A 24,127-nucleotide genomic window follows, 5' to 3' on the forward strand; every position below is an offset into this window, starting at 1 on the left:
GTTTAAAGTAACTTTTCAGCACTCTGCAATTGAAAAACTACCAAAAAAAGGTGAAAAAGTACTATCAAAATTATTGAGTATTTTCTTGCTTGCTGGTGGCTTAAAAGGTATTATATTGATGAGGTGTTTAAGTGTCACTTAGGAGAAAATGTAGGCAAAAAACTGAACTCAAAGCCAATGGGTACCGTTTAAAAAAAGAAAAAGTCAGATACTCACCTAAGGAGAGGGAAGGCTCAGTCCTAATGAGCCTTCCCTCTCCACTCCCGGTGCCCTCGGTGCTGCGCTGGCTCCTCCGTTCGCGTCCGCCGCCGCAGGGACTTCGAAGGTCTTCGGGAGCACTCGGGCTTCCGAAGATGGGCCGCTCCATACTACGTACGCGCGAGCGGGTCATAGAGGGCGCTCGCGCATGCGTAGTATGGAGCGGCCGCGTCATCGGGAGCCAGAGTGCTCCCGAAGGCTTCCGAAAGCTCCCGAAGGCATGCGGAAGTGGCAGTATTTGACCGAACTGGTCGAATACTGCTACGGGGGATCCTGCGCGGGACCGGGCACCGGGAGAGGAGAGGGAAGGCTCATTAGGACCGAGCCTTCCCTCTCCTTAGGTGAGTATCTGACTTTTTCTTTTTTTAAACGGTAAACATTCACTTTAATAAAGGCCAACTTATACCTAAAATAACTTTTCAAAACTCTGTGAACATGCAAATCACTCAAAATAAATCAATGATTAACCTCCTGTCGACTGCATGTAGTAAATCCTACGCCACACTTGTGGCTGCCCAAGTCTGATGCGGCGTAGGATTTACGCCACCTGATTTTTGTGCTCCTGAAGCGATCACATGCACCCGAGAGGGGAGATTAAGCTGTCATATGGCAGCTGACATCTCCCCTCACTGATCAGGAGCAATGGCGATTGGCTCATGATCACATGATCACTACGATCGCCGGCTGATTGTTGTGATCACTGAAAGCAGCGACAGTAGGAGGGGAAGAAGAGGACCGGAACTCACCTTCTTGACGTTCCCCTGGCGATCATCTCTCCCCTCCACTCTGCCTGGCATCCATCCTCTCTCTGCCTCTAGTATTGGGCCCTGCCTTGGTGGCGTCATCAAGCCGGGAACTGGAGCTTAGTGGAAGTGTGAGACTGGATGGCGGGGAGAGCTGCTCATCACTGGACCTGGAGAGGTGAGTAATGGCTGTTGCCTATACTGGGGACACCTATCTATACTGGGGACACCCATGCCTAGCTATCTATACTGGGGATAGCTCTCTCTGGCTATCTAAACTGGAGACACCCACAATGGCAAAAATGCCCTGGTCCTTAAGGGGTTTTAGATGCTGGTCCTGAAATGGTTAACTTCAGTGATATATTTCTTTCTTTGTTTTCAGTACTTTTTTGTGCTTCGTTGGTGCCTGAATTATATATATATAATGTTGATGTAAATCAACACCAATGGGCTGAATTCAGGTTCTGTGAAGGCAGCACACGGAAAAATTGCCCACAGTATGTGAAACAAGTAAATTGTCTCCTAAAGTGCCCATTAAGGGTACAATCTCCTGAACAATCAACCATCTAATTGATTGGATTAGGCAACATTTATGGTGCCCCTCAACAACAAAGGACCAATGTATTGATTGTGTTGTGCGTCTGTTTTATGGATTGATTCCACAGATCGGACCTGATTGGATTACATCTTGCTCACCATTTGTGGGGCTGATTAATCATTCAGGAGACTGTACTGTTAATTAGCACCTTTACTCAGCAAACTAACATTATCTACAGAATGGTAACGAGCAGTTACGATTATTCTTATTCATACAAAAATGTAAAACATAAGAATGCGCTAAAAGTAATCTAAGTCACCCGTCGTCCACATACCATGGTAGAAACGCAAGCTATATAACTGATGTTTGTAAGCCTACATTGCCCCCCCCCCCCCCCCCCCCCATAAACAAGTTATAGCATGGACTTTACCAAATACTTTAGCTAAGATGAAGTATAAAAAAATTTGCTGAGAATTTTGAGATAATTATGAATATAAATGACGTCCGAAATCAAGCTCCAAGAACAATATTCAGAGACCAGTAATAAGCAGTGATCCGAGGAAAATCAGCGACCCGTGATAGCAATCAATCACTGATGATTAGAGGAGCCTTTCTATAGTTGTGCTGCCAGAAGAAGTCTGGGAACTTCAATGCTGCAAAAACAAAGGGAATACATCGGCACATAAACTGGACTCATCATAAAGGAATAACTACAAAACAACACAAATAAAGAGCAAACTGCTGTTAACCCTTTCAAGTCCACAGCACTCACTTTTTTTCTGGTGTGCAGGTAGGATGTGGGTGATCATGGGGCATACATCAAATAAGAGTGGGGAAAAAAGGCGCAGGGTATAGATATTGTCTATAACATTTAGAGATAGAATAATAAAGGTGTTAAAATAACGGTATTAAAAAGGTCAACATTTTGTCTATAAATAATAAGAAAAACGAAAATATATTTAAATTCGTAATGAGCATAGTAAAACAATGGTAAATATTACCGATATTTTACTACAACTGAACCTAATCCTACTCTCACATAGAACCCTCCCCTAGTGGTGCCTAACCTTAATACCCCCCTGGTTGTGCCTAACCCTGAGACCCTCCTTGATGGTGCTTAACCCTAAGATCCCCCTTGTGGTGCCTAACCCTAAAATCCCCCTTCCTGATGCCTAACCCTAGAACCCCATTTCTTCGCTGCAAATAGCGTTAATACAAAAAGCAATACATTTCTAAGATAACACATTTCAAAATGATCATTTACGAAATTAGAATTGTCAAAACAAATTTCGAAACAATATTTTTCAAATCACTAATTCACAAAATGAAAACAAATTGCTTGGACGGGCCCGGCGTTCGCTATTTATCGAGCGCCCATATTTCTTCTTTGGCGTCCAATAGCCGACATTTTACATTAGCGCCTATGCCCCATAGGCGCTAATAGTCCATTAGCCCCAGGTGCCCAAATTTTATGATTCCGATCGTGGGAGTATTTTGTGGTGGAGATTGTGAAGGGTTTCTACCTCCTTGCACTAGAGCTAGGAGGAACCCTGGCAACAGCATGAGGGGGACCAGCACCAGCTCATGCGCTGTAACTCCGCCCCCATTGCACATGCACCAGAGTAATTATGATATTACACAGAGCAGTGTGGTGCCAAAGGGGAACAAAGGGTTGGGCTTAGTCTGACACTTTGATCTAAAGAGGCTAACGATGTGCCGGACTAGATCTGGCAACTGTGCCCTAGGGGTGGCCATGTTTTTTTGTGTCAGACTATGTCCAACATCAGGCCCAAACTGGAAACTGCCAGTGTTAAACATAGTCTGAAACAGGATTGAAAAGTGAAGTATATTTTTGTGTGGGTGTGCTTAAAATATCTTAAAATGAAACCCTGATCAATAATGCAATATATTTACATTATTGATTTACCAAATTTTATAAAATTGGCCTACTTTTTGCCTTGCTTAGGGTAGTGGAGGGCACTGCAGTTTTCCTTCAAAGGAGGAGCACCTGTCACCTGTGTGATAAAAAGAGACCAGGAGCCAAATGGTGCAGTATCATGGGGTGCTTAGTAGTGCTCAAAATTCTTTAAGTGATTATACTCATAGGGTGGGTTGCAGTCCACCATACATCACCTGTGGGGAAATTACCGTCCCCACTCAGTATTCCAGGTCCTGCTGTAACTAAATGTTAATGTAAATCGCACTCCTTGTATCTTTTGTAGTTTTGGATAACACCAAAACGAAAGACTATAGAGGAGCCACGCTCCATACACAGTTATAGTTATTTTACTGACCTGAGGAAGCGGGCAGAGACCTATGAAATGTGTTGTCTTTTCATGTAATTATGCTCGAATAAATCCTATCCCAACAAAAAAAACTTTTTGGGTGTTTTGTCATCTGGAGTGGTAAGATACCTTTTTTAGCTTTATATATAATTGGCACACCTAATTTGAATTTTTGGGTGCCTCCATCTTCCCTCCATGTTTTGCATTGCCTGTACTGGAGTATGGAGGAGTTACTTGTAATTTCCTATCAATGATAACATTTTTATACAATCTCACCTTTATTTTATTGTATTAGAAAGGTAAGCTAAGTGAATGTACTATGAATGCATACTTGGGTAGTCTCTTATGTTACATGGAAGTGGTAAGATTGTACAATCAAGACTGAATCATTAATGATCTTCCACCTTAATGACCTGAGCAAAATTACATTTTTGTCAGTATTTTAAAACATAGCAAAAACCTTTAATGCAAATAAATAGCTCTACAGGTCAAAGCCTCATTTAACCACAACAATCTAAACGTCATCAACCCCTTCATAAGTCCCTGAATTGCTTGTTGATGACTTATCAGTAATTTCACACAGCAGTCTGGACTAACCATGTGTTTCCATTTACCTTCTCCAGAGATGGACTGTGTCACCCACCACTGGCCCCATGCAGGTCCTGTGATATCTGAGATGTCGTTAGGGGAGATCGATGCTGTCACCTATACAGTTCTCTGTGAGTGTCTGTTCAACCGTTTATCATTACTTACTATGGTATGTAGAAACCATTACTATTGCTGGAGGACAGTTCATGCATGTTCGCAACATGTCTGGACTAGTAGTGATGACGAGCCTTCCAGCACTAACTCTGACATAATCAGAACAAGGGTCATAGTTCAGCAGGTGGCATGGGTGAGGTGGCTGCAGCAGGCTATCACTGTCTAGGTCAGAACACACAACACTTTCCTGTCTGAGGCTACTAGCTTTTTTATTTATTACATATAAGAGGGAGAAACAAAGAGCCATGCCTGGCATGCTATCTTTAATAATGGAAGAGCTCAGTGAGCTTATGGCTCTACTCACACTTTGTCACTCCAACCACCTGATTTACATCATAGGAGCCTATAGGCACAAATGTCTGGGTACCCTAGACTTTGCCCTCCACGAACCTACAAACCCCAACCGACCTGCACCACAAGGCTGGCCCAGTTGTCATTTCTCCCTTTATTCCCTTGCCTGTCATAGGTAGCTACAGGTGTCCCTTAGTATAGCCAGAGTATTAAGTAGCTAGAGGTGCCCCCAACTGAAGACAGATCTGGTGAGTGGAATGCACAGAGTTATTTACACTCTGTTCGGGACTCTGCATTGGGAAGGAGGAACATTATGTGCCTGTAGGCACGTGCCTACAGTGCCTTATGGTAAATATGGCAACCACTGATAAACTTTTGTCTATAACTGGCACTGCCTAGATGCCATGCTGATCCTTTGGCTTTTTTTAAGTTTATGAGTTGTGCTCACTTTGAGGGCTACTTCTGGCTACTTTTACTGGGGGCCCTCTTGCTACCTATACTGAGGGCCCTCTCTCGACTCTATCTATACTGAGGAGTATACTTCTGGTATTCTATTCTCAGAGGTGGGGGTGGGGAGTGTCACAGGAGCCCCACTGGCCGTGAACACGCAAAACCGTCCGATCCGATTCTAGCACACAGATTGAGAGCTATGGACGCAATCTGCGTAGAATTGGCGGAGTTTGAGCGTCACGACGCAGTAGGGAGCCTGTGAGGTTACGAAAATACACTTTTACTCCAACCCAGGGGTAGATTTGCCACCATCTCTGTTTTCTATCAGCCCAGAGAAAACTGCTAACTGGCTATAGACCTGTGAAACAAACAACCGGTTAAAACTGTGCAATTCCTATCTATCTATCAAAACAGTAGCGTCCCTTCGGAAGTTTAGGTCTCGTCTGTGTATACTGAATAGAAGGTTTTACTGAGAGGTAAAGACCTTTTAAAAAGCCTTTATTTGTTACAATATAAATAATTAATATATACAGACAATCGTGAACAATTAAACGATGAGAGACAGTGATAACACAGTACATAAAAGAAAAAGGGATAAAAAGAACGAATACTTATGATTCTGTGGAAAGTCCGTTCGGGAAAAGACAAAGTTCCTTTGTTGCAGTTAGTTCGCAATATGGCCGAACCACATGGCCGTTGCTCCGCCTGCAAGATGGCCACTGCTATTTCCCCAAGCAGTGGCAGTCTTTTCGGTATGATGGAAAGTGGGGGAATTGGCTGGGAGTCCTCATGCAATCAGTTTTGAGCACTGACATTTCTGGGCGGAGTCTCAAGCTCAGCCCAGGGGCGTGTCAGGCAGTGAGTTCTCAGGGGAGGAACTTCCAACCATCCACAAAATATGTCCAATTTCATATCCCGCCGGGGTTTTGTCGCACATGCAAACCGATTTCATATTCAGATTGGGCTGAGAATACACGTTCATAGGACATCAAACTTGCAATATTTGGGGCGCACGGGGACCCCATTATTCATATCTCAGCCCCTGCTCGGGTTACCTGGCTATGTCTAGTATCACCATATTCTACAGAATTAGGGAAACAAAATTACGTAATTTTCATATTCCTCCTATGGATGGTATTTGCAAAATGTGACAAGTTATCAACACCATGCATTCCATATTCAGTCTAGTCGGTGCCGTCAAGACTGGGAGGAATGTAGGTGTCAATAGACCTCATGCTGTGCTAGCTTCCCCTGTTGAATAGACTCTGTTGGTATTTCAGCTCTGCCCAATTAGCACATTAGTGTCACCAGAGCTTTTCCGGGAGCCTTAAAAGGATTTCTTGCTAAACCAGGTTGCTTTAGCCATATGCTAACGCAGGCCCATTCAGCCCTCATGGCAAAAAGGGGGGGAAGGCAGGAAGGAAAAACTTCTATTTAAAAATAAAGAATGTCAGTTTTCCGATCACGGTTGCGATCGGACAATCGGCCGCGAATCCTCGGACGACTGGGCGTCGCCCGGCGTCACACCTCCCCCTTCCCGAGCTCTGCTCAGGGAGGTGTCAACAGGACGCCTTCCGTAGCAGCTATTGGCGCTGTTGGGTCGGGTTCCCCCTGACACCGCGACAGCCCATCAGCGTTTTGGTGTCGGCTGCCTGCTTTGTGTTGGATCGTAAAGTCGTACTGCTGCAATGACAGGCTCCACCGTAGGAGCTTGCCGTTGGTTCCAGCAGTACGGTTTAGCCAACTCAGGGGATTGTGATCAGTGACGATCGTGAAGGAGCGGCCGTACAGATACGACTGCAGTTTCTGTAGGGCCCACACGATCGCCAGGCACTCCTTTTCAGTTGTGGAGTAGGCTACCTCTCGGGGCAGGAGCTTCCGGCTCAGGTAGAGGATAGGGTGTTCATCCCCCTTTCCATCCACCTGGCTGAGGACTGCGCCGAGACCGTAGTCAGAGGCATCGGTTTGCACCACAAACCGACGACTGAAGTCTGGGGCCTGAAGCACAGGGGCGCTTGCGAGGGCCTGCTTCAAGGCCTGGAAGGCATTCTCGCAAGCGGGGGTCCAGCTAACAACCTTGGGGTGCTTCTTGCTAGTGGCATCGGTCAGGGGCTTCGCCAGTGTACTATAGGCGGGAACAAATTTCCTATAGTAGCCGGCGGTCCCCAGGAACGCCTGGACCTGCTTTTTCGTGATAGGTCGAGGCCATGCCAGGATGGCGTCCACCTTTCCCGTGTCAGGTTTCAGGGTGTTACCCCCCACCCGGTGACCTAAGTACTGCACCTCGGTCATGCCAATCTGACACTTACTCGGTTTAACCGTCAGATTGGCCATGGCCAGCCTCTCTAGTACCTGGGACAGGTGTTTGAGGTGTTCTTCCCAGGTGGGGCTGAACACCGCAATGTCATCCAGATACGCTACAGCGAACCCTTGCATTCCCTCTAGCAGGTCGTTCACGGCCCGCTGAAACGTGGCGGGGGCGTTCTTCATCCCAAAGGGCATCATCGTGAACTCGAAGAGGCCGAAAGGGGTGATGAAGGCCGACTTTTGCCTCGCGTCAGGTGCAAGTGGTATCTGCCAATACCCCCGGCTCAGATCCATGATTGATAGGTACCTGGCTGATGCCAGTGTATCTAGCAGCTCATCAATGCGAGGCATGGGGTAGGCGTCTGTAGTGGTGATGGCGTTCAGTTTCCTGTAGTCTACGCAGAACCGAGTTGTCTGGTCCTTCTTGGGGACCAGGACAACAGGGGCTGCCCAGGCACCACTGGACTTTTGAACCACCCCTAACTCCAGCATCTCCCTCACCTCCTTCTGCATGTCCGCCTGTACCTCGGGATAGCGGGTGGCGTAATCCACCACCGTCAGGATGTACCTTTTGCCACTGCTGCTGGGAGTGGGCAATGGTCCAATTATGTCGACTGCCACTCTGTGAAAGGGCTCACCTATGATTGGCAGTGGACACAAGGGAGCCTTGCGGGGGTTCCCAGCCCGTTTTACCTTTTGGCAAACAGTACATGAGCGGCAATAGTTGGTCACATCGATCCGCATCCTGGGCCAGTAGAAATGACCCTGGATACGGTCAAGTGTCTTGTGGATTCCCAAGTGCCCTGCCAGGGGAATGTCATGTGCGGACTTCAGCACATGCCCCCGGAAGGCACTGGGTACCACAAGCAACTTGGTACCCACACTTGTTTCACCTTCGGTGGGCTGTACAGGCTCGCTGTACAGCTTACCACCTTCCCAATATACCTTGAAGGTACCTTCATTCGTGAGGGGCTCAGAAGCCTGTCTTCTGAGTGCCTCGAGGCTAGGGTCAGTCTGGAGTGCTTGCACAAATGCAGCACTCTCGCTCTCAGCCAGCTGGCCCGTGGCATATGCAGTTAGTGGCTGAAGGCTACCATCCCTGTGGTCAGAGGAGGGGGAGGAGGCCGGAACCTCTTCCACCTGCTCTGAGCCCAGGTTCTGAGCAGCGCGGCTGCGTGTTACTGCCAGTACAGGTACACCTTCAGACTGGCACATACTGGCATTACTCACATCCTGGCTGCATGCATGAATTACAGTGACAGGTACAACAACATTTTCATCACAAACAATCGGTATATCAAACACAGGTACCTGTGACACAGGTACTATTGGACTCGGTACCCCTGGACTGGGCACATTCAACCCACCTCCCCCCTGTTCTTGCCCCTTGGTGCAAAGTACCTTAGTGTGGGCGGAGAGTCCGTCTCCCTCCTGGCAGTCTGAGGGGCTTGGGGCAGGTTCATAATAGGACACAAGCTTGCCCAGGTCGGTCCCCAACAAAACTGGGACCGGCAGTTGGTCCAGGACCCCAACAACCTTCTCTTGAACCCCCACCCCCCAATCGATGGACACCCGAGCTTGGGGAATGCGAGAAAGAGTGCCCCCCACTCCAGTGAGGGTAAGGTATTTGTCAGGGAGGATATTTTCCGTCGGGACCAGGTGCGCACGCACCAGGGTGACATCCGCTCCAGTGTCGCGGAAACCGGTAACAAGCTGGTCGTTCACTGTAACCAGCTGGTGGTTGCTCGTAGCGGAGTGGATCCCTCTCCCACCTGCGAACATGACGTTGTTGGGTGCTCCCGGCTGGGGTGCGCTGGCTGGCGGCAGTTGCCGTGGGCGAGGTGTAGGTGGTGCAGGAGCTGGCGCTGTCTGCCTCCGCTCCGGGCAGTTAAACTTCATGTGTCCGGGCTTGCGGCAAAAGTGACAGGTGATGCCCTCTGTTACTGCAGGCCTGGACGCAGCAGCTGCGCTGGAGGGCCTCTGGGGCGCACGGCTCACAGAGGTAGGAGAGTCTGCAAAATTGTGGGACTGACCTCCTCTCCAGCTAGATGGGGCAGTCCTGCGGGTCTCCGGCACCCTGGTCGTTGCAAAGGTCTCAGCGAGGTCTGCAGCGACCGTCGCTGACGCCGGTCGGCGCTCCAGCACAAACTGGCGTACGTCAGCCGGGCAAATGTTCAGAAACTGCTCCAGGACGATTAAGTCCTCCAGGACACCGTAAGACCCTTTAGTGAGGCCTAGCGTCCACTGGCGGAGTGTGGTGAGCAGACTGCTGACCACATCTTGATAAGAATCAGTAGATTTTTTCTGCCAGGACCTGAACCTTTTCCGGTAGGCTTCTGGCGTCAGCTGGTACTTAGTGATTATAGCCTCCTTTATAGCGGTATAATCATTGTCCTTTTCCACAGGCAACTCTGAGAAAGCATCAAGCGCTTTGTAGCGCAGCAAGGGTGTCAGATGTCTGGCCCACTGGTCTTGGGACAGACGATACTGACGGCAGGCCTTTTCAAAAGACCTCAAAAACAAGTCAATGTCAGTGTCTTTTTCGATAATAGCAAATTTAAATTTTGCACTTACTGGAGCGGCAGTCCCTTCAGCAGGGAGGCTGGGCGTTGAACTCCGGCTGGCTTGCTGCACTTTCGCCATGTTCAGCTCATGCTGTCGTCTCTCCCGCGCCTCTGCAGATTGGCGTTCCTCTCGCTTTTGCTCCGCCATGTACTGCAGGTACTTGTCCACATCAGTTTCCATCAGCTTTTGCAATGCCTGCTGCATTACTGGATCAACATAACTGGACAGTCCAGTACTGGCCGGTTCCAGGCGAGTACTTTCAGGGGTTCTGGGGTCGGGGTTCACACTGACAGCCTCCTGCGTATCTGTTGCCGCATTGCCCGCGGGTTGCTCAACCTCGGTACGCACAGGATCTTCAGTCTCTGGTTCCCCTCGACTTGCGTTAGATGAGCCGGTGTCCTCCACAGTGGACACCTCCAGCGTCCGCAGATTCTGGCTATCCCATCGGTACAAGTCCGTTATCAGGTCCTGCTGTTTCTTGCCGCGGATGTCCATGCCTCTCGCCTCGCACAGACTCTGCAGGTCGGATAGGACCATGACCTTGTAATTCCCGGACATTTCCATGCCAAATAAAAGAAAACTTAGGGGAGGGGTACTGGTTACACAGTCTCTCTGTATATATGAAAAATATATTGCACTCAGTCACTACCAACGAATTAGTTCGTTTCTCGATAGGGCTAATTCGATAGCCCTACCTGAGATACTATCAGCACACACAGATCCCAAACGCTGCCGACCACTGTCACAGGAGCCCCACTGGCCGTGAACACGCAAAACCGTCCGATCCGATTCTAGCACACAGATTGAGAGCTATGGACGCAATCTGCGTAGAATTGGCAGAGTTTGAGCGTCACGACGCAGTAGGGAGCCTGTGAGGTTACGAAAATACACTTTTACTCCAACCCAGGGGTAGATTTGCCACCATCTCTGTTTTCTATCAGCCCAGAGAAAACTGCTAACTGGCTATAGACCTGTGAAACAAACAACCGGTTAAAACTGTGCAATTCCTATCTATCTATCAAAACAGTAGCGTCCCTTCGGAAGTTTAGGTCTCGTCTGTGTATACTGAATAGAAGGTTTTACTGAGAGGTAAAGACCTTTTAAAAAGCCTTTATTTGTTACAATATAAATAATTAATATATACAGACAATCGTGAACAATTAAACGATGAGAGACAGTGATAACACAGTACATAAAAGAAAAAGGGATAAAAAGAACGAATACTTATGATTCTGTGGAAAGTCCGTTCGGGAAAAGACAAAGTTCCTTTGTTGCAGTTAGTTCGCAATATGGCCGAACCACATGGCCGTTGCTCCGCCTGCAAGATGGCCACTGCTATTTCCCCAAGCAGTGGCAGTCTTTTCGGTATGATGGAAAGTGGGGGAATTGGCTGGGAGTCCTCATGCAATCAGTTTTGAGCACTGACATTTCTGGGCGGAGTCTCAAGCTCAGCCCAGGGGCGTGTCAGGCAGTGAGTTCTCAGGGGAGGAACTTCCAACCATCCACAAAATATGTCCAATTTCATATCCCGCCGGGGTTTTGTCGCACATGCAAACCGATTTCATATTCAGATTGGGCTGAGAATACACGTTCATAGGACATCAAACTTGCAATATTTGGGGCGCACGGGGACCCCATTATTCATATCTCAGCCCCTGCTCGGGTTACCTGGCTATGTCTAGTATCACCATATTCTACAGAATTAGGGAAACAAAATTACGTAATTTTCATATTCCTCCTATGGATGGTATTTGCAAAATGTGACAAGTTATCAACACCATGCATTCCATATTCAGTCTAGTCGGTGCCGTCAAGACTGGGAGGAATGTAGGTGTCAATAGACCTCATGCTGTGCTAGCTTCCCCTGTTGAATAGACTCTGTTGGTATTTCAGCTCTGCCCAATTAGCACATTAGTGTCACCAGAGCTTTTCCGGGAGCCTTAAAAGGATTTCTTGCTAAACCAGGTTGCTTTAGCCATATGCTAACGCAGGCCCATTCAGCCCTCATGGCAAAAAGGGGGGGAAGGCAGGAAGGAAAAACTTCTATTTAAAAATAAAGAATGTCAGTTTTCCGATCACGGTTGCGATCGGACAATCGGCCGCGAATCCTCGGACGACTGGGCGTCGCCCGGCGTCACAGGGAGTCCCTTTGGCTAACTATACTGAGGGGCCTACCTCTAAATACCTATACTGTGAGTGTACCTATACAGGTGTGGGTGGAGCCTTGGGCTACATATACTATGGGGGAAACTTCTGGCTACCTATACAGGGGTCATCTCTGTCTGCCTATATTAAGATAGGCACTACTTCAGGCTACCTATAGTGGTGGGGGGAGCCTTTGTCTACCTATACTGGGGTTAACGTTACTGAAGGGCTACTTAATGATGGGGTGCCTTTGGAAACCTAAAATTGAGGAGGTGTTTTCTTGGAGCACATCAACTCTTTGCTACAGGGCATTTGCTACAGGGCTCATTGTTTTTATCCACTTCCCTGTGCAGCATGAATAACATGCTGCATGCCTCTCCTTTTTTTGGAGTGCAGTAGTGCCCTGGTTCTCCAGCTGTTTCTCAGCAGCTGGTAAAGGAGTAATGCCTCCTTTTAAAGGGAACCAGAGAGGTTGGGGGGAAGCTTTTATACATACCTGGGGCTTCCTCCAGCCCCATACGCACGGACCGCTCCCACACCGCCATTCTCTGCTGCCTGGATCCGCCGATACCGGGTCCCGTCGTTTTTGCCGCGAGTCGGCCAGTCGGCCGGCAGACGCGGCCAATTGTCCGCATCACACGGGGCTCCCTCCATATACGTACGCATGAGGCTGCCTACTGCGCAGCCTCATGCGTACGGGTATGGAGGGAGCCCCTGTGATGCGGACAATTGGCCGCGTCCGCCGGAAGTGACGGGACCCGGTACCGCCGATACAGGAAGTGGAGGATGGCGGCGTGGGAGCGATCCAGGCTTATGGGGCTGGAAGAAGCCCCAGGTATGTATAAAAGCTTGTTCTATTTTTTTTATTAAAGTTCCTCTCTGGTTCCCTTTAAGGACAAGCCTATCTGAAGGTTTGGCTGTACTCACATCCATCATCTATTATGGAGCTACACCAAGTGCCTTGAGAAGATAGCAAAGCAGACAAACTGAAGCATCAAGCAACCACAGATGGAGTTTTGAGCAAAGCACCAATGCACCTTCTCCTATCAGATCCATTACGAATTAATGGTTCTGAAACATTACTTGCATATATTACTGATTGGCTACTGGTTTCAGTATGCATGTTCAATTTGAGCACTCATTCACTAATAAGATTGATAAAAGAAGTAGCAATTTTCGTCGAACTTCAGACTGTTCTGTGAATCAGTATTGTGAACTTGAATTCAATAGCACCAAGCTGGTAACTTTTGCTGTTAATTGCAAAGCCCCCATATGTGCTATCTTCACCAGATTTGCTTTATAATACCAAGTCAACATTTTTTTGAGAAAATTGGTTTAGAAGTTACAATAGGAACAATGAGTCCAAATAACAGACAATAGGCACCATCCAATTCACATTTTCTCCTAGGTGATATTTCACATCTTATCAATAAAATGGCTCTTAAGGTATGTACACACGTGCAACTTAACAGCGTAAGCCTATCTGGACAAGTGTTCTCATCCAGATAGGCACAGCTAAAGGCAAACTGGATGAGTATTCTTGACCAGTTTGCAAGCGGCGATACCCGCAGGGGTCATGGGGCCGCAGCCCAGTGCACCCCAGTGGTCTTCCGTTTCGGCGATTGGGGAAGAGATGCAAAGCTTCTCGGAACCAATCTCAGTGCCTGTAATGAATGGACATGACCCCAATCAGGGGACATGTCCATTCATAAGAATAGACGTAAATGAGCAGGAAAGAAAACACTTCCTGGCAATCCATCTAGTAGCAAAAAGTTAAATCAAAAGTTAAAAGTTAAATTACACTGCACAGATTTTATTTATAAAAAAATAATTATAATATAATTGAATCACTTCCAAAGCCCCTTTCCCCCCACCCCAGTTACCAAGCAAACAAATAAAAAAAAAAAAGTAAAAAAAAAAAAATCATCCATAAATAGACCTTAGGGACTTAACTTTTTTGTCATGAGGGTATGTTACTGTTATTTCAGTACATAAGGGCTTACAATTGATAGGACACACCAAACACACAGAAAAAATACATGTATGTATTATGTACTAGGGATATAATTTAAATGTTTTGATAGCCAGGATTAGCGAGAGAATAAAATGGGTGCGTTTTATTTATAATAGCATTGCTTATTTTAAAACTATAGGGGATGGAATTGAAGAAATAGTGTATTTTTTCTTTTTTTGTGTGTATTTGCCTGTAAAATGCATAGAAAACAAAGTAATTACTAAAAACAAGTATCGCTCACAAAAAGCTTAATTTGTGGCGAAAAAACCCAAAATATAGATCATTTATGTGTGATGATTAGTGATAAAGTTACTGGAGAATGAATGGGAGGAGCGCTGACAGGGGAAAATTGATTCCAGCCTAAAGGTGAAAACACCTGTAGGCTGCAGTGGTCAATGCATGACCAACCACTCAACATGACGAACCGCCGCACAATTTGTTGTTTGCACAATCGGTACAAACACACGAGCTGACCAACTAAACAACCAACTAATTAAAATACTGCACATGCACCATATCCGTTTAAAAAAATTCAAAAAATAATTAATTTAAACGACTTGTACACATGTAGCCAACCTGCAGGATAGTTGGTTAGTTGATCCGCCAGTTTGATTGCTTATCAGTCGCTTGTCTAGCCGTTTGCCATGTATACCCATGCCCAACCTATCGTCCAACAGACTAGTTTGGCAGATAGTTGGGTGGAAAAGTTGCAGGTGTGTACAAGCCTTAAGCCACCAGCAAGCAAGAAAATATTTTAGAAAGTACTTTTTCATCTTCTTTTTGGAACTTTTTTAATTAGAGAGTGCTTTTAAACAGAAGATGAAAATGATCTCCTAGGAGAAAACTGAGGAGAAAAAATTAATTGGATCAGGCCCAATGTATCTTACCCTTCGGTATTGTAATTATACATACACCACTGTACAAAAAAAAACAGTGAATTTGCTGTTTGGATTTCTATTGTTCACAAGCCAAATGTATTCCATAAGCTGACCCCCTCCCCGGGGCCTTCACCCACAGCATGTAATTACTCAAAATTAGTTTTATATAACCTTTTTATCTACTTTTTGTACTTTAAATTGCTAAGTACAGAAAAAATATTTTTTAGGTAAGATGAAAAATTATTCCCTTGGGGAAAAAGACAGAGAAAAGTTAACAGGATATAGCTCTATGGCCCTTATTCAATTCACTTTTTCTCGTAAGTTTTCTCCTGTATGATTTTTTCATACCTTATCGATAAAATGCCTTTGAACCACTTCCCCTCCCCTGTGACGAGTAACTACGTCCCTGCAAAATGCCATAACTGCTTGCAGGGGTGTAGCTACTACGTCCCTCCTGGCCGCACGTTTCCGTTTGCCCCCTTTCACCCCCCACCCCAGCCCGTTTCACCATCCAGGGCACTCTTTACCGCCGCCGATAGCTAGCCGCTAGATCAATGAAAATTCATTAATCTAAGCCCATGTGAATGAACATCCATGAGACAGCACCTTCATTCTCAAACACCGTCCACGCATCACTCCTCTTTGCGTGGTAATACTACACATAAGGAAGTCAGCCGCAAGGACATCTTGGGGCTAAATAGTAAAATGACATCTAATTTTTTTTTCAATAAAAGACCTATTTAGACCTTATTTTTACATTTTAAATTAACCCCTGACCTCCCATACTCCCCAATAGTTACTAAAAAATGTTTTTGAAAAAAAAATTACACTAAAAAAATAATACATAAATTGTTACCTTAGGGACTGAACTTTTTTAATATGTGTGTCAAGAGTTTATATTACTATTGCTTTATAAATTATGATCTTGTTAATAGGGATGGACGCAAAACTGAAAAAAATGCACCTTTATTTCCAAATAAAATATTGGCGCCATATATTGTATTAGGGGAAAATGTTTCAATAACCGGGACAAACGGGCAAATAAAATGTGTGGGTTTTAATTAAGGTAGCATGTATTATTTTAAAACTATAATGGCCGAAAACTGAGAAATAATGAATGTTTTCAATTTTTTCTTCTTTTTCTTTTAGAGTAAAATAATTCTTAGTAAAAAGTACACCCCAAAGAAAGCCTAATTGGTAACAAAAAAAAAAAACAAGATATAGATTGTTTTGTTCTGATAAGTTGTAATAAAGTTATAGGCAAATTAATGGAAGGAGCGCTGACAGGTGAAAATTGCTCTGGTATATTAAGGGGAAAAACCCTTGGAGATGAAGTGGTTAAGCATCAGCAAGGGGGAAAAAAATAATTTTGACAGTAGTTTTCACCTACTTTGTGCACTTTGTGTCCGCCAGGAGAAAAGCGTGATATAAATGTTCTGTGTCTAGTCTTTTTCAATTGCAGAGTGCTGAAATCTATTTTAACCACTTCGGGACCACAGTCTTTTCGCCCCTTAAGGACCAGAGCCTTTTTCTCCATTCAGACCACTGCAGCTTTCACGGTTTATTGCTCGGTCATAAAACCTACCACCTAAATGAATTTTACCTCCTTTTCTTGTCACTAATACAGCTTTCTTTTGATGCTATTTGATTGCTGCTGCGAGTTTTACTTTTTATTATATTCATCAAAAAAGACATGAATTTTGTCAAAAAAATGACTTTTTTAACTTTCTGTGCTGACATTTTTCAAATAAAGTAAAATTTCCTATACATTTGAGCGCGAAAGTTATTCTGCTACATGTCTTTGATAAAAAAAAAAACATTCAGTGTATATTTATTGGATTGGGTAAAAGTTATAGCGTTTACAAACTATGGTGCCAAAAGTGAATTTTCCCATTTTCAAGCATCTCTGACTTTTCTGCGCACCTGTCATGTTTCATGAGGGGCTAAAATTCCAGGATAGTACAAATACCCCCCAAATGACCCCATTTTGGAAAGAAGACATCCCAAAGTATTCAGTGAGAGGCATGGTGAGTTCATAGAAGATTTTATTTTTTGTCACAAGTTAGCGGAAAATGACAGTTTGTGACAAAAAAAAAAAAAAAAAAAAGTTTCCATTTCTTCTAACTTGCGACAAAAAAAAATGAAATCTGCCACGGACTCACTATGCTCCTCTCTGAATACCTTGAAGTGTCTACTTTCCAGAATGGGGTCATTTGTGGGGTGTGTTTACTGTCCTGGCATTTGGGGGGTGCCTAATTGTAAGCACCCCTGTAAAGCCTAAAGATGCTCATTGGACTTTGGGCCCCTTAGCGCAGTTAGGCCGCAAAAAAGTGCCACACATGTGGTATTGCCGTACTCAGGAAAAGTAGTATAATGTGTTTTGGGGTGTATTTTTACACATACACATGCTGGGTGGGAGAAATATCTCCGTAAATGACAATTTTTTTATTTTTTTTACACACAATTGTCTATTTATAGAGATATTTCTCCCACTCAGCATGGGTATGTGGAAAAATACACCCCAAAACACATTATACTACTTCTCCTGAGTACGGCGATACCACATGTGTGGCACTTTTTTGCACCCTAACTGCGCTAAGGGGCCCAAAGTCCAATGAGTACCTTTAGGATTTCACAGGTCATTTTGAGAAATTTCGTTTCAAGACTACTCCTCACGGTTTAGGGCCCCTAAAATGCCAGGACAGTATAGGAACCCCACAAATTACCCCATTTTAGAAAGAAGACACCCCAAGGTATTCCGTTAGATGTATGGTGAGTTCATAGAAGATTTTTTTTTTTTGTCACAAGTTAGCGGAAATTGATTGTAATTGTTTTTTTTCACAAAGTGTCATTTTCCGCTAACTTGTGACAAAAAATAAAATCTTCTATGAACTCGCCATTCTCCTAACGGAATACCTTGGGGTGTCTTCTTTCTAAAATGGAGTCATTTGTGGGGTTCCTATACTGCCCTGGCATTTTAGGGGCCCTAAACCGTGAGGAGTAGTCTTGAAACCAAATGTGGCAAAATGACCTGTGAAATCCTAAAGGTACTCATTGGACTTTGGGCCCCTTAGCGCACTTAGGGTGCAAAAAAGTGCCACACATGTGGTACCGCCGTACTCAGGAGAAGTAGTATAATGTGTTTTGGGGTGTATTTTTACACATACCCATGCTGGGTGGGAGAAATATCTCTGTAAATGACAATTATTTGATTTTTTTTACACACAATTGTCCATTTACAGAGAGATTTCTCCCACCCAGCATGGGTATGTATAAAAATACACCCCAAAACACATTATACTACTTCTTCTGAGTACGGCGATACCACATGTGTGACACTTTTTTGCAACCTAGGTGCGCTAAGGGGCCTAACGTCCTATTCACAGGTCATTTTGAGGCATTTGGATTCTAGACTACTCCTCACGGTTTAGGGCCCCTAAAATGCCAGGGCAGTATAGGAACCCCACAAGTGACCCCATTTTAGAAAGAAGACACCCCAAGGTATTCTGTTAGGAGTATGGTGAGTTCATAGAAGATTTTTTTTTTGTCACAAGTTAGCGGAAAATGACACTTTGTGAAAAAAAAAACAATACATATCAATTTCCGCTAACTTGTGACAAAAAATAAAATCTTCTATGAACTCATCATACACCTAAAAGAATACCTTGGGGTGTCTTCTTTCTAAAATGGGGTCACTTGTGGGGTTCCTATACTGCCCTGGCATTTTAGGGGCCCTAAACCGTGAGGAGTAGTCTTGAACCCAAATGTCTCAAAATGACCTGTGAAATCCTAAAGGTACTCATTGGACTTTGGGCCCCTTAGCACAGTTAGGCTGCAAAAAAGTGTCACACATGTGGTATCGCCGTACTCAGAAGAAGTAGTATAATGTGTTTTGTGGTGTATTTTTACATATAACCATGCTGGGTGGGAGAAATATCTCTGTAAATGACACATTTTTGATTTTTTTTACACACAATTGTCCATTTACAGAGAGATTTCTCCCACCCAGCATGGGTATGTGTAAAAATACACCACAAAACACATTATACTACTTCTCCTGAGTATGGCGATACCACATGTGTGACACTTTTTTGCAGCCTAGGTGCGCTAAGGGGCCCAACGTCCTATTCACAGGTCATTTTGAGGCATTTGTTTTCTAGACTACTCCTCACGGTTTAGGGCCCCTAAAATGCCAGGGCAGTATAGGAACCCCACAAGTGACCCCATTTTAGAAAGAAGACACCCCAAGGTATTCCGTTAGGGGTATGGTGAGTTCATAGAAGATTTTATTTTTTCTCACAAGTTAGTGAAAAATGACACTTTGTGAAAAAAACAATAACAATCCAATTTCCGCTAACTTTTGACAAAAAATAAAATATTCTATGAACTCATCATACACCTAACAGAATACCTTGGGGTGTCTTCTTTCTAAAATGGGGTCACTTGTGGGGTTCCTATACTGCCCTGGCATTTTACGGGCCCAAAACTGTGAGTAGTCTGGAAACCAAATTTCTCAAAATGACTGTTCAGGGGTATAAGCATCTGCAAATTTTGATGACAGGTGGTCTATGAGGGGGCAAATTTTGTGGAATCGGTCATAAGCAGGGTGGCCTCTTAGATGACAGGATGTATTGGGCCTGATCTGATGGATAGGAGTGCTAGGGGGGTGACAGGAGGTGATTGATGGGTGTCTCAGGGGGCGGTTAGAGGGGAAAATAGATGCAATCAATGCACTGGGGAGGTGATCGGAAGGGGGTCTGAGGGGGATCTGAGGGTTTGGCCGAGTGATCAGGAGCCCACACGGGGCAAATTAGGGCCTGATCTGATGGGTAGGTGTGCTAGGGGGTGACAGGAGGTGATTGATGGGTGTCTCAAGGTGTGATTAGAGGGGGGAAATAGATGCAAGCAATGCACTGGCGAGGTGATCAGGGCTGGGGTCTGAGGGCGTTCTGAGGTGTGGGCGGGTGATTGGGTGCCCGCAAGGGGCAGATTAGGGTCTAATCTGATGGGTAACAGTGACAGGTGGTGATAGGGGGTGATTGATGGGTAATTAGTGGGTGTTTAGAGGAGAGAATAGATGTAAACAATGGATTTGGGAGGTGATCTGATGTCGGATCTGCGGGCGATCTATTGGTGTGGGTGGGTGATCAGATTGCCCGCAAGGGGCAGGTTAGGGGCTGATTGATGGGTGGCAGTGACAGGGGGTGATTGATGGGTGGCAGTGACAGGGGGTGATTGATGGGTGATTGACAGGTAATCAGTGGGTTATTACAGGGGAGAACAGATGTAAATATTGCACGGGCGAATTGATAAGGGGGGGGTCTGAGGGCAATCTGAGCGTGTGGGCAGGTGATTGGGTGCCCGCAAGGGGCAGATTAGGGTCTAATCTGATGGGTAACAGTGACAGGTGGTGATAGGGGGTGATTGATGGGTAATTAGTGGGTGTTTAGAGGAGAGAATAGATGTAAACAATGGATTTGGGAGGTGATCTGATGTCGGATCTGCGGGCGATCTATTGGTGTGGGTGGGTGATCAGATTGCCCGCAAGGGGCAGGTTAGGGGCTGATTGATGGGTGGCAGTGACAGGGGGTGATTGATGGGTGGCAGTGACAGGGGGTGATTGATGGGTGATTGACAGGTAATCAGTGGGTTATTACAGGGGAGAACAGATGTAAATATTGCACGGGCGAATTGATAAGGGGGGGGTCTGAGGGCAATCTGAGCGTGTGGGCAGGTGATTGGGTGCCCGCAAGGGGCAGATTAGGGTCTAATCTGATGGGTAACAGTGACAGGTGGTGATAGGGGGTGATTGATGGGTAATTAGTGGGTGTTTAGAGGAGAGAATAGATGTAAACAATGGATTTGGGAGGTGATCTGATGTCGGATCTGCGGGCGATCTATTGGTGTGCGGGGGTGATCAGATTGCCCGCAAGGGGCAGATCAGGGGCTGATTGATGGGTGGCAGTGACAGGGGGTGATTGACGGGTGATTGACAGGTGATTGACAGGTGATTGACAGGTGATTGACAGGTGATCAGGGGGGATAGATGCATACAGTACACGGGGGGGGGGGGGGTCTGGGGGGGGTCTGGGGAGAATCTGAGGGGTGGGGGGGTGATCAGGAGGGAGTAGGGGGCAGATTAGGGACTTAAAAAAAAAATAGCGTTGACAGATAGTGACAGGGAGTGATTGATGGGTGATTAGGAGGGTGACTGGGTGCAAACAGTGGTCTGGGGGGTGGGCAGGGGGGGGTCTGAGGGGTGCTGTGGGCGATCAGGGGGCAGGGGGGGGGGAAATCAGTGTGTTTGGTGCAGACTAGGGTGGCTGCAGCCTGCCCTGGTGGTCCCTCGGACACTGGGACCACCAGGGCAGGAGGCAGCCAGTATAATAGGCTTTGTATACATTACAAAGCCTATTATACACTGTTGCAGCGGCGATCCGGATGCCAGTAACCCGCCGGCGCTTCCGAACGGCCGGCGGGTTACGGCGAACGGGGGGCGGAGCCAGTCCCCGGCGGCTGATCGCGTCACGAATGACGCGATCGCCGCATAGCCACTCCCGCAGCCGCCCCCGCCGATGGGCGTATTGCGGTCGTTTGGGCCCAGACTTTGCCGCCGCCCATCGGCTGGGGGCGGTCGTTATGTGGTTAAACATAAGATGGAAAATCATCTCCTAGCAGTAAATTTAGCAGAGTGAATTGAATAAGGGCCATTATCTATTTCACATAATTTACAAACCCATTTTAAAATCAATTATCTCTAGAAAAAAAAAACCTTTCTATTTTTTTTCTTACTTGTTGCCACTATGCCCTATAACATACCTAGCATAACATACCTAGAAAATGTGAACATTGCATGTATGGGGATTTTGCTATTGACTGAAGAAGTTGGTGCTGTTGACTTCAGTGTAAAATCCTAATTTGTCTGAAATTGCCTGGCAAAAAATTATTTGCAGAGACTGAATTTGAGATTCTCGCTTCCTCAGTCCCACAAAGGAGCAAAATAGCTATCTTGTGTTGCTCTCCTATGTTGAAGATGCTTGATTTTTTTGTTTTTAAATGGAACCTATTTAAATAAAAAAAAGCATAATTAAATGTAAATGTTAGGGCTGGTGATTGCTATAATATGAAATTTGTATACTAGAAGCAGAAGCTGGCAGAGCTGACCATAGCACATCCCAGCACCCAGGGCCGGCTCTACCATAGAGGCAAAGGGGACAATTGGCTACAAGAGGAAAACTCGATTCTAAAATCGATTTTAAAGTTTCAAAGGAAAAAAATATACATTTAAAAACCTGCCAACTTTAACAGTTAATAGAAAATCCACCTTAAATGCTAGAAACCCTAAATTTGCAGGATATGTTAAGGATATCATTGGGAATAAGAGGAAAAAAACAATTTTTCGAAAAGACCTTATAGTTTTTGAGAAAATCGATTTTAAAGTTTCGAAGGAAAATAGTATACTTTTAAATGCGGTAAATGTCACTTTTAGTAGCAAACCTAACGGTAGTGTAATTTTACATGCATCAAAAGAAAGAGCAATACATTTCCTGACGGGGTTTCCAGGGGGTCCATATGCAGCCGCAGCGCTTTGGCCAGGGATCGCTATACAGCTGCAATATGGCTGTATGAAGATCCCTGGCATTTTTTCCTATTTTCCCAATTTTTTTTTTTTTAATGTTTAGAGTGTGGGAATTTTTTTTTTAAAAATGATGTGGGGTCCCCCCTCCTGAAACTTTTTATCCAATTGTCCCCCATGCAGGCTGGGGTAGCCAGAATGTGGAGCTCCGACCGATTGGGGCTTCACACCCTAACTATACCAGCTGCAAAAAAGGTCCCATAATGCCGATTTTTGTGACGGGGTATCTGTTGGGGGGCCCCCCAGGTTTATTTTGCCCTGGGGCCCCATTGTTGCTTGCCCTGCCAGCACCTCTCATATTTAATGTGCACTATTTACTGCAAGAATTGTAATATTTCACCCACTATGTTGGGGCTGGAGGTGCAATGAATATAGCTCCATTTAAGCCTTCTTTAGGGCTATGGCTTACTAGAGTAATTTTACTGTAAGGGTACGTACACACATCTGATATTTCTTTGAACGACAGTTTGGCGTGTGTACGAACGATTGTTAGACTGATAGCAGCAGTGTTGACTGATCCGCTCGGTGGATCCGTGGACTAACTGTTGTTCAAACGACAGTTAGGTCCGTACATGTGTACAAACGACTTGTTGTTTGAAAGTCTATTAGTTTGACACTAAAATTCAAGCAACAAGTCGTTTGATCAGTCACTTGATCTGGTCCATTGTTCTATCCAGTCAATCAACCATTCAAACAACATGTAAATTAGCTGTAATTAGCATTTAAAACGTTTTGTCGTCAAGTCGTTCAAACGTCCGGTTTGAACAATGATCGTGCATAAAATCAGACGTGTGTATGCACCTTTAGCCACACTTTGTAATTGCCATTGATTCCAAAAGTGCTAGGCTAATAAATGTCAATGGAGGTGCGAGGTGTGACTGCGATTAATGAAATTGCAATCAGTGGTTTTGGGAGTGATGTGCTCCAAGATTTTTGGGAGTGATGTGCTCCAATATAAAGTATCAGCTTTGCAGCAATTTTGTGTGCACTTTGCATGTTTTAAATAAAGTTTTTACACTTAAATGCTGATTCCGAGCATAACCTCCTGCCCTCTTGCTTAGACGCGATACCATTAGTGCAAGGGGCAAGGGCAACGCTCCGGAAACCCACTCATGGATCCCACATGTATGTAATAACTTTTTTCAAATGCAAATCCCAATCGCTGTAATGCCTGCAAATTGTGCTGCAAAAACGGTGGCAAAAGTGGCTTTAGGAAGCGCAAGCACTGCTTACAGAAGTTATTTAGCCTTATGGT

The 24,127-nt window shown here is 45.4% G+C and overlaps 1 protein-coding gene across 3 annotated transcripts in view; it reads left to right on the plus strand.

Moving 5' to 3' along the window:
* The window catches only part of RAMP2 (receptor activity modifying protein 2), a 114,687-nt gene that overhangs the window by 57,431 nt on the left and 33,129 nt on the right, over positions 1-24,127 (plus strand). The window contains exon 1 of one of the 3 annotated variants that reach the window (XM_068262332.1): positions 4,453-4,543. The exons of the other annotated variants lie outside the window; for them this stretch is intronic. Within the exon in view, the coding sequence (XP_068118433.1) occupies positions 4,501-4,543 (43 nt within the window). The 5' untranslated portion in view covers positions 4,453-4,500. Of the gene's footprint in view, positions 1-4,452; positions 4,544-24,127 lie in introns of those variants that run through there. 3 annotated transcript variants of the gene reach the window in all.

This window comes from Hyperolius riggenbachi, chromosome 12 (genome assembly GCF_040937935.1).
Source record: "Hyperolius riggenbachi isolate aHypRig1 chromosome 12, aHypRig1.pri, whole genome shotgun sequence".
Taxonomy (NCBI): Eukaryota; Metazoa; Chordata; class Amphibia; order Anura; family Hyperoliidae; genus Hyperolius; species Hyperolius riggenbachi.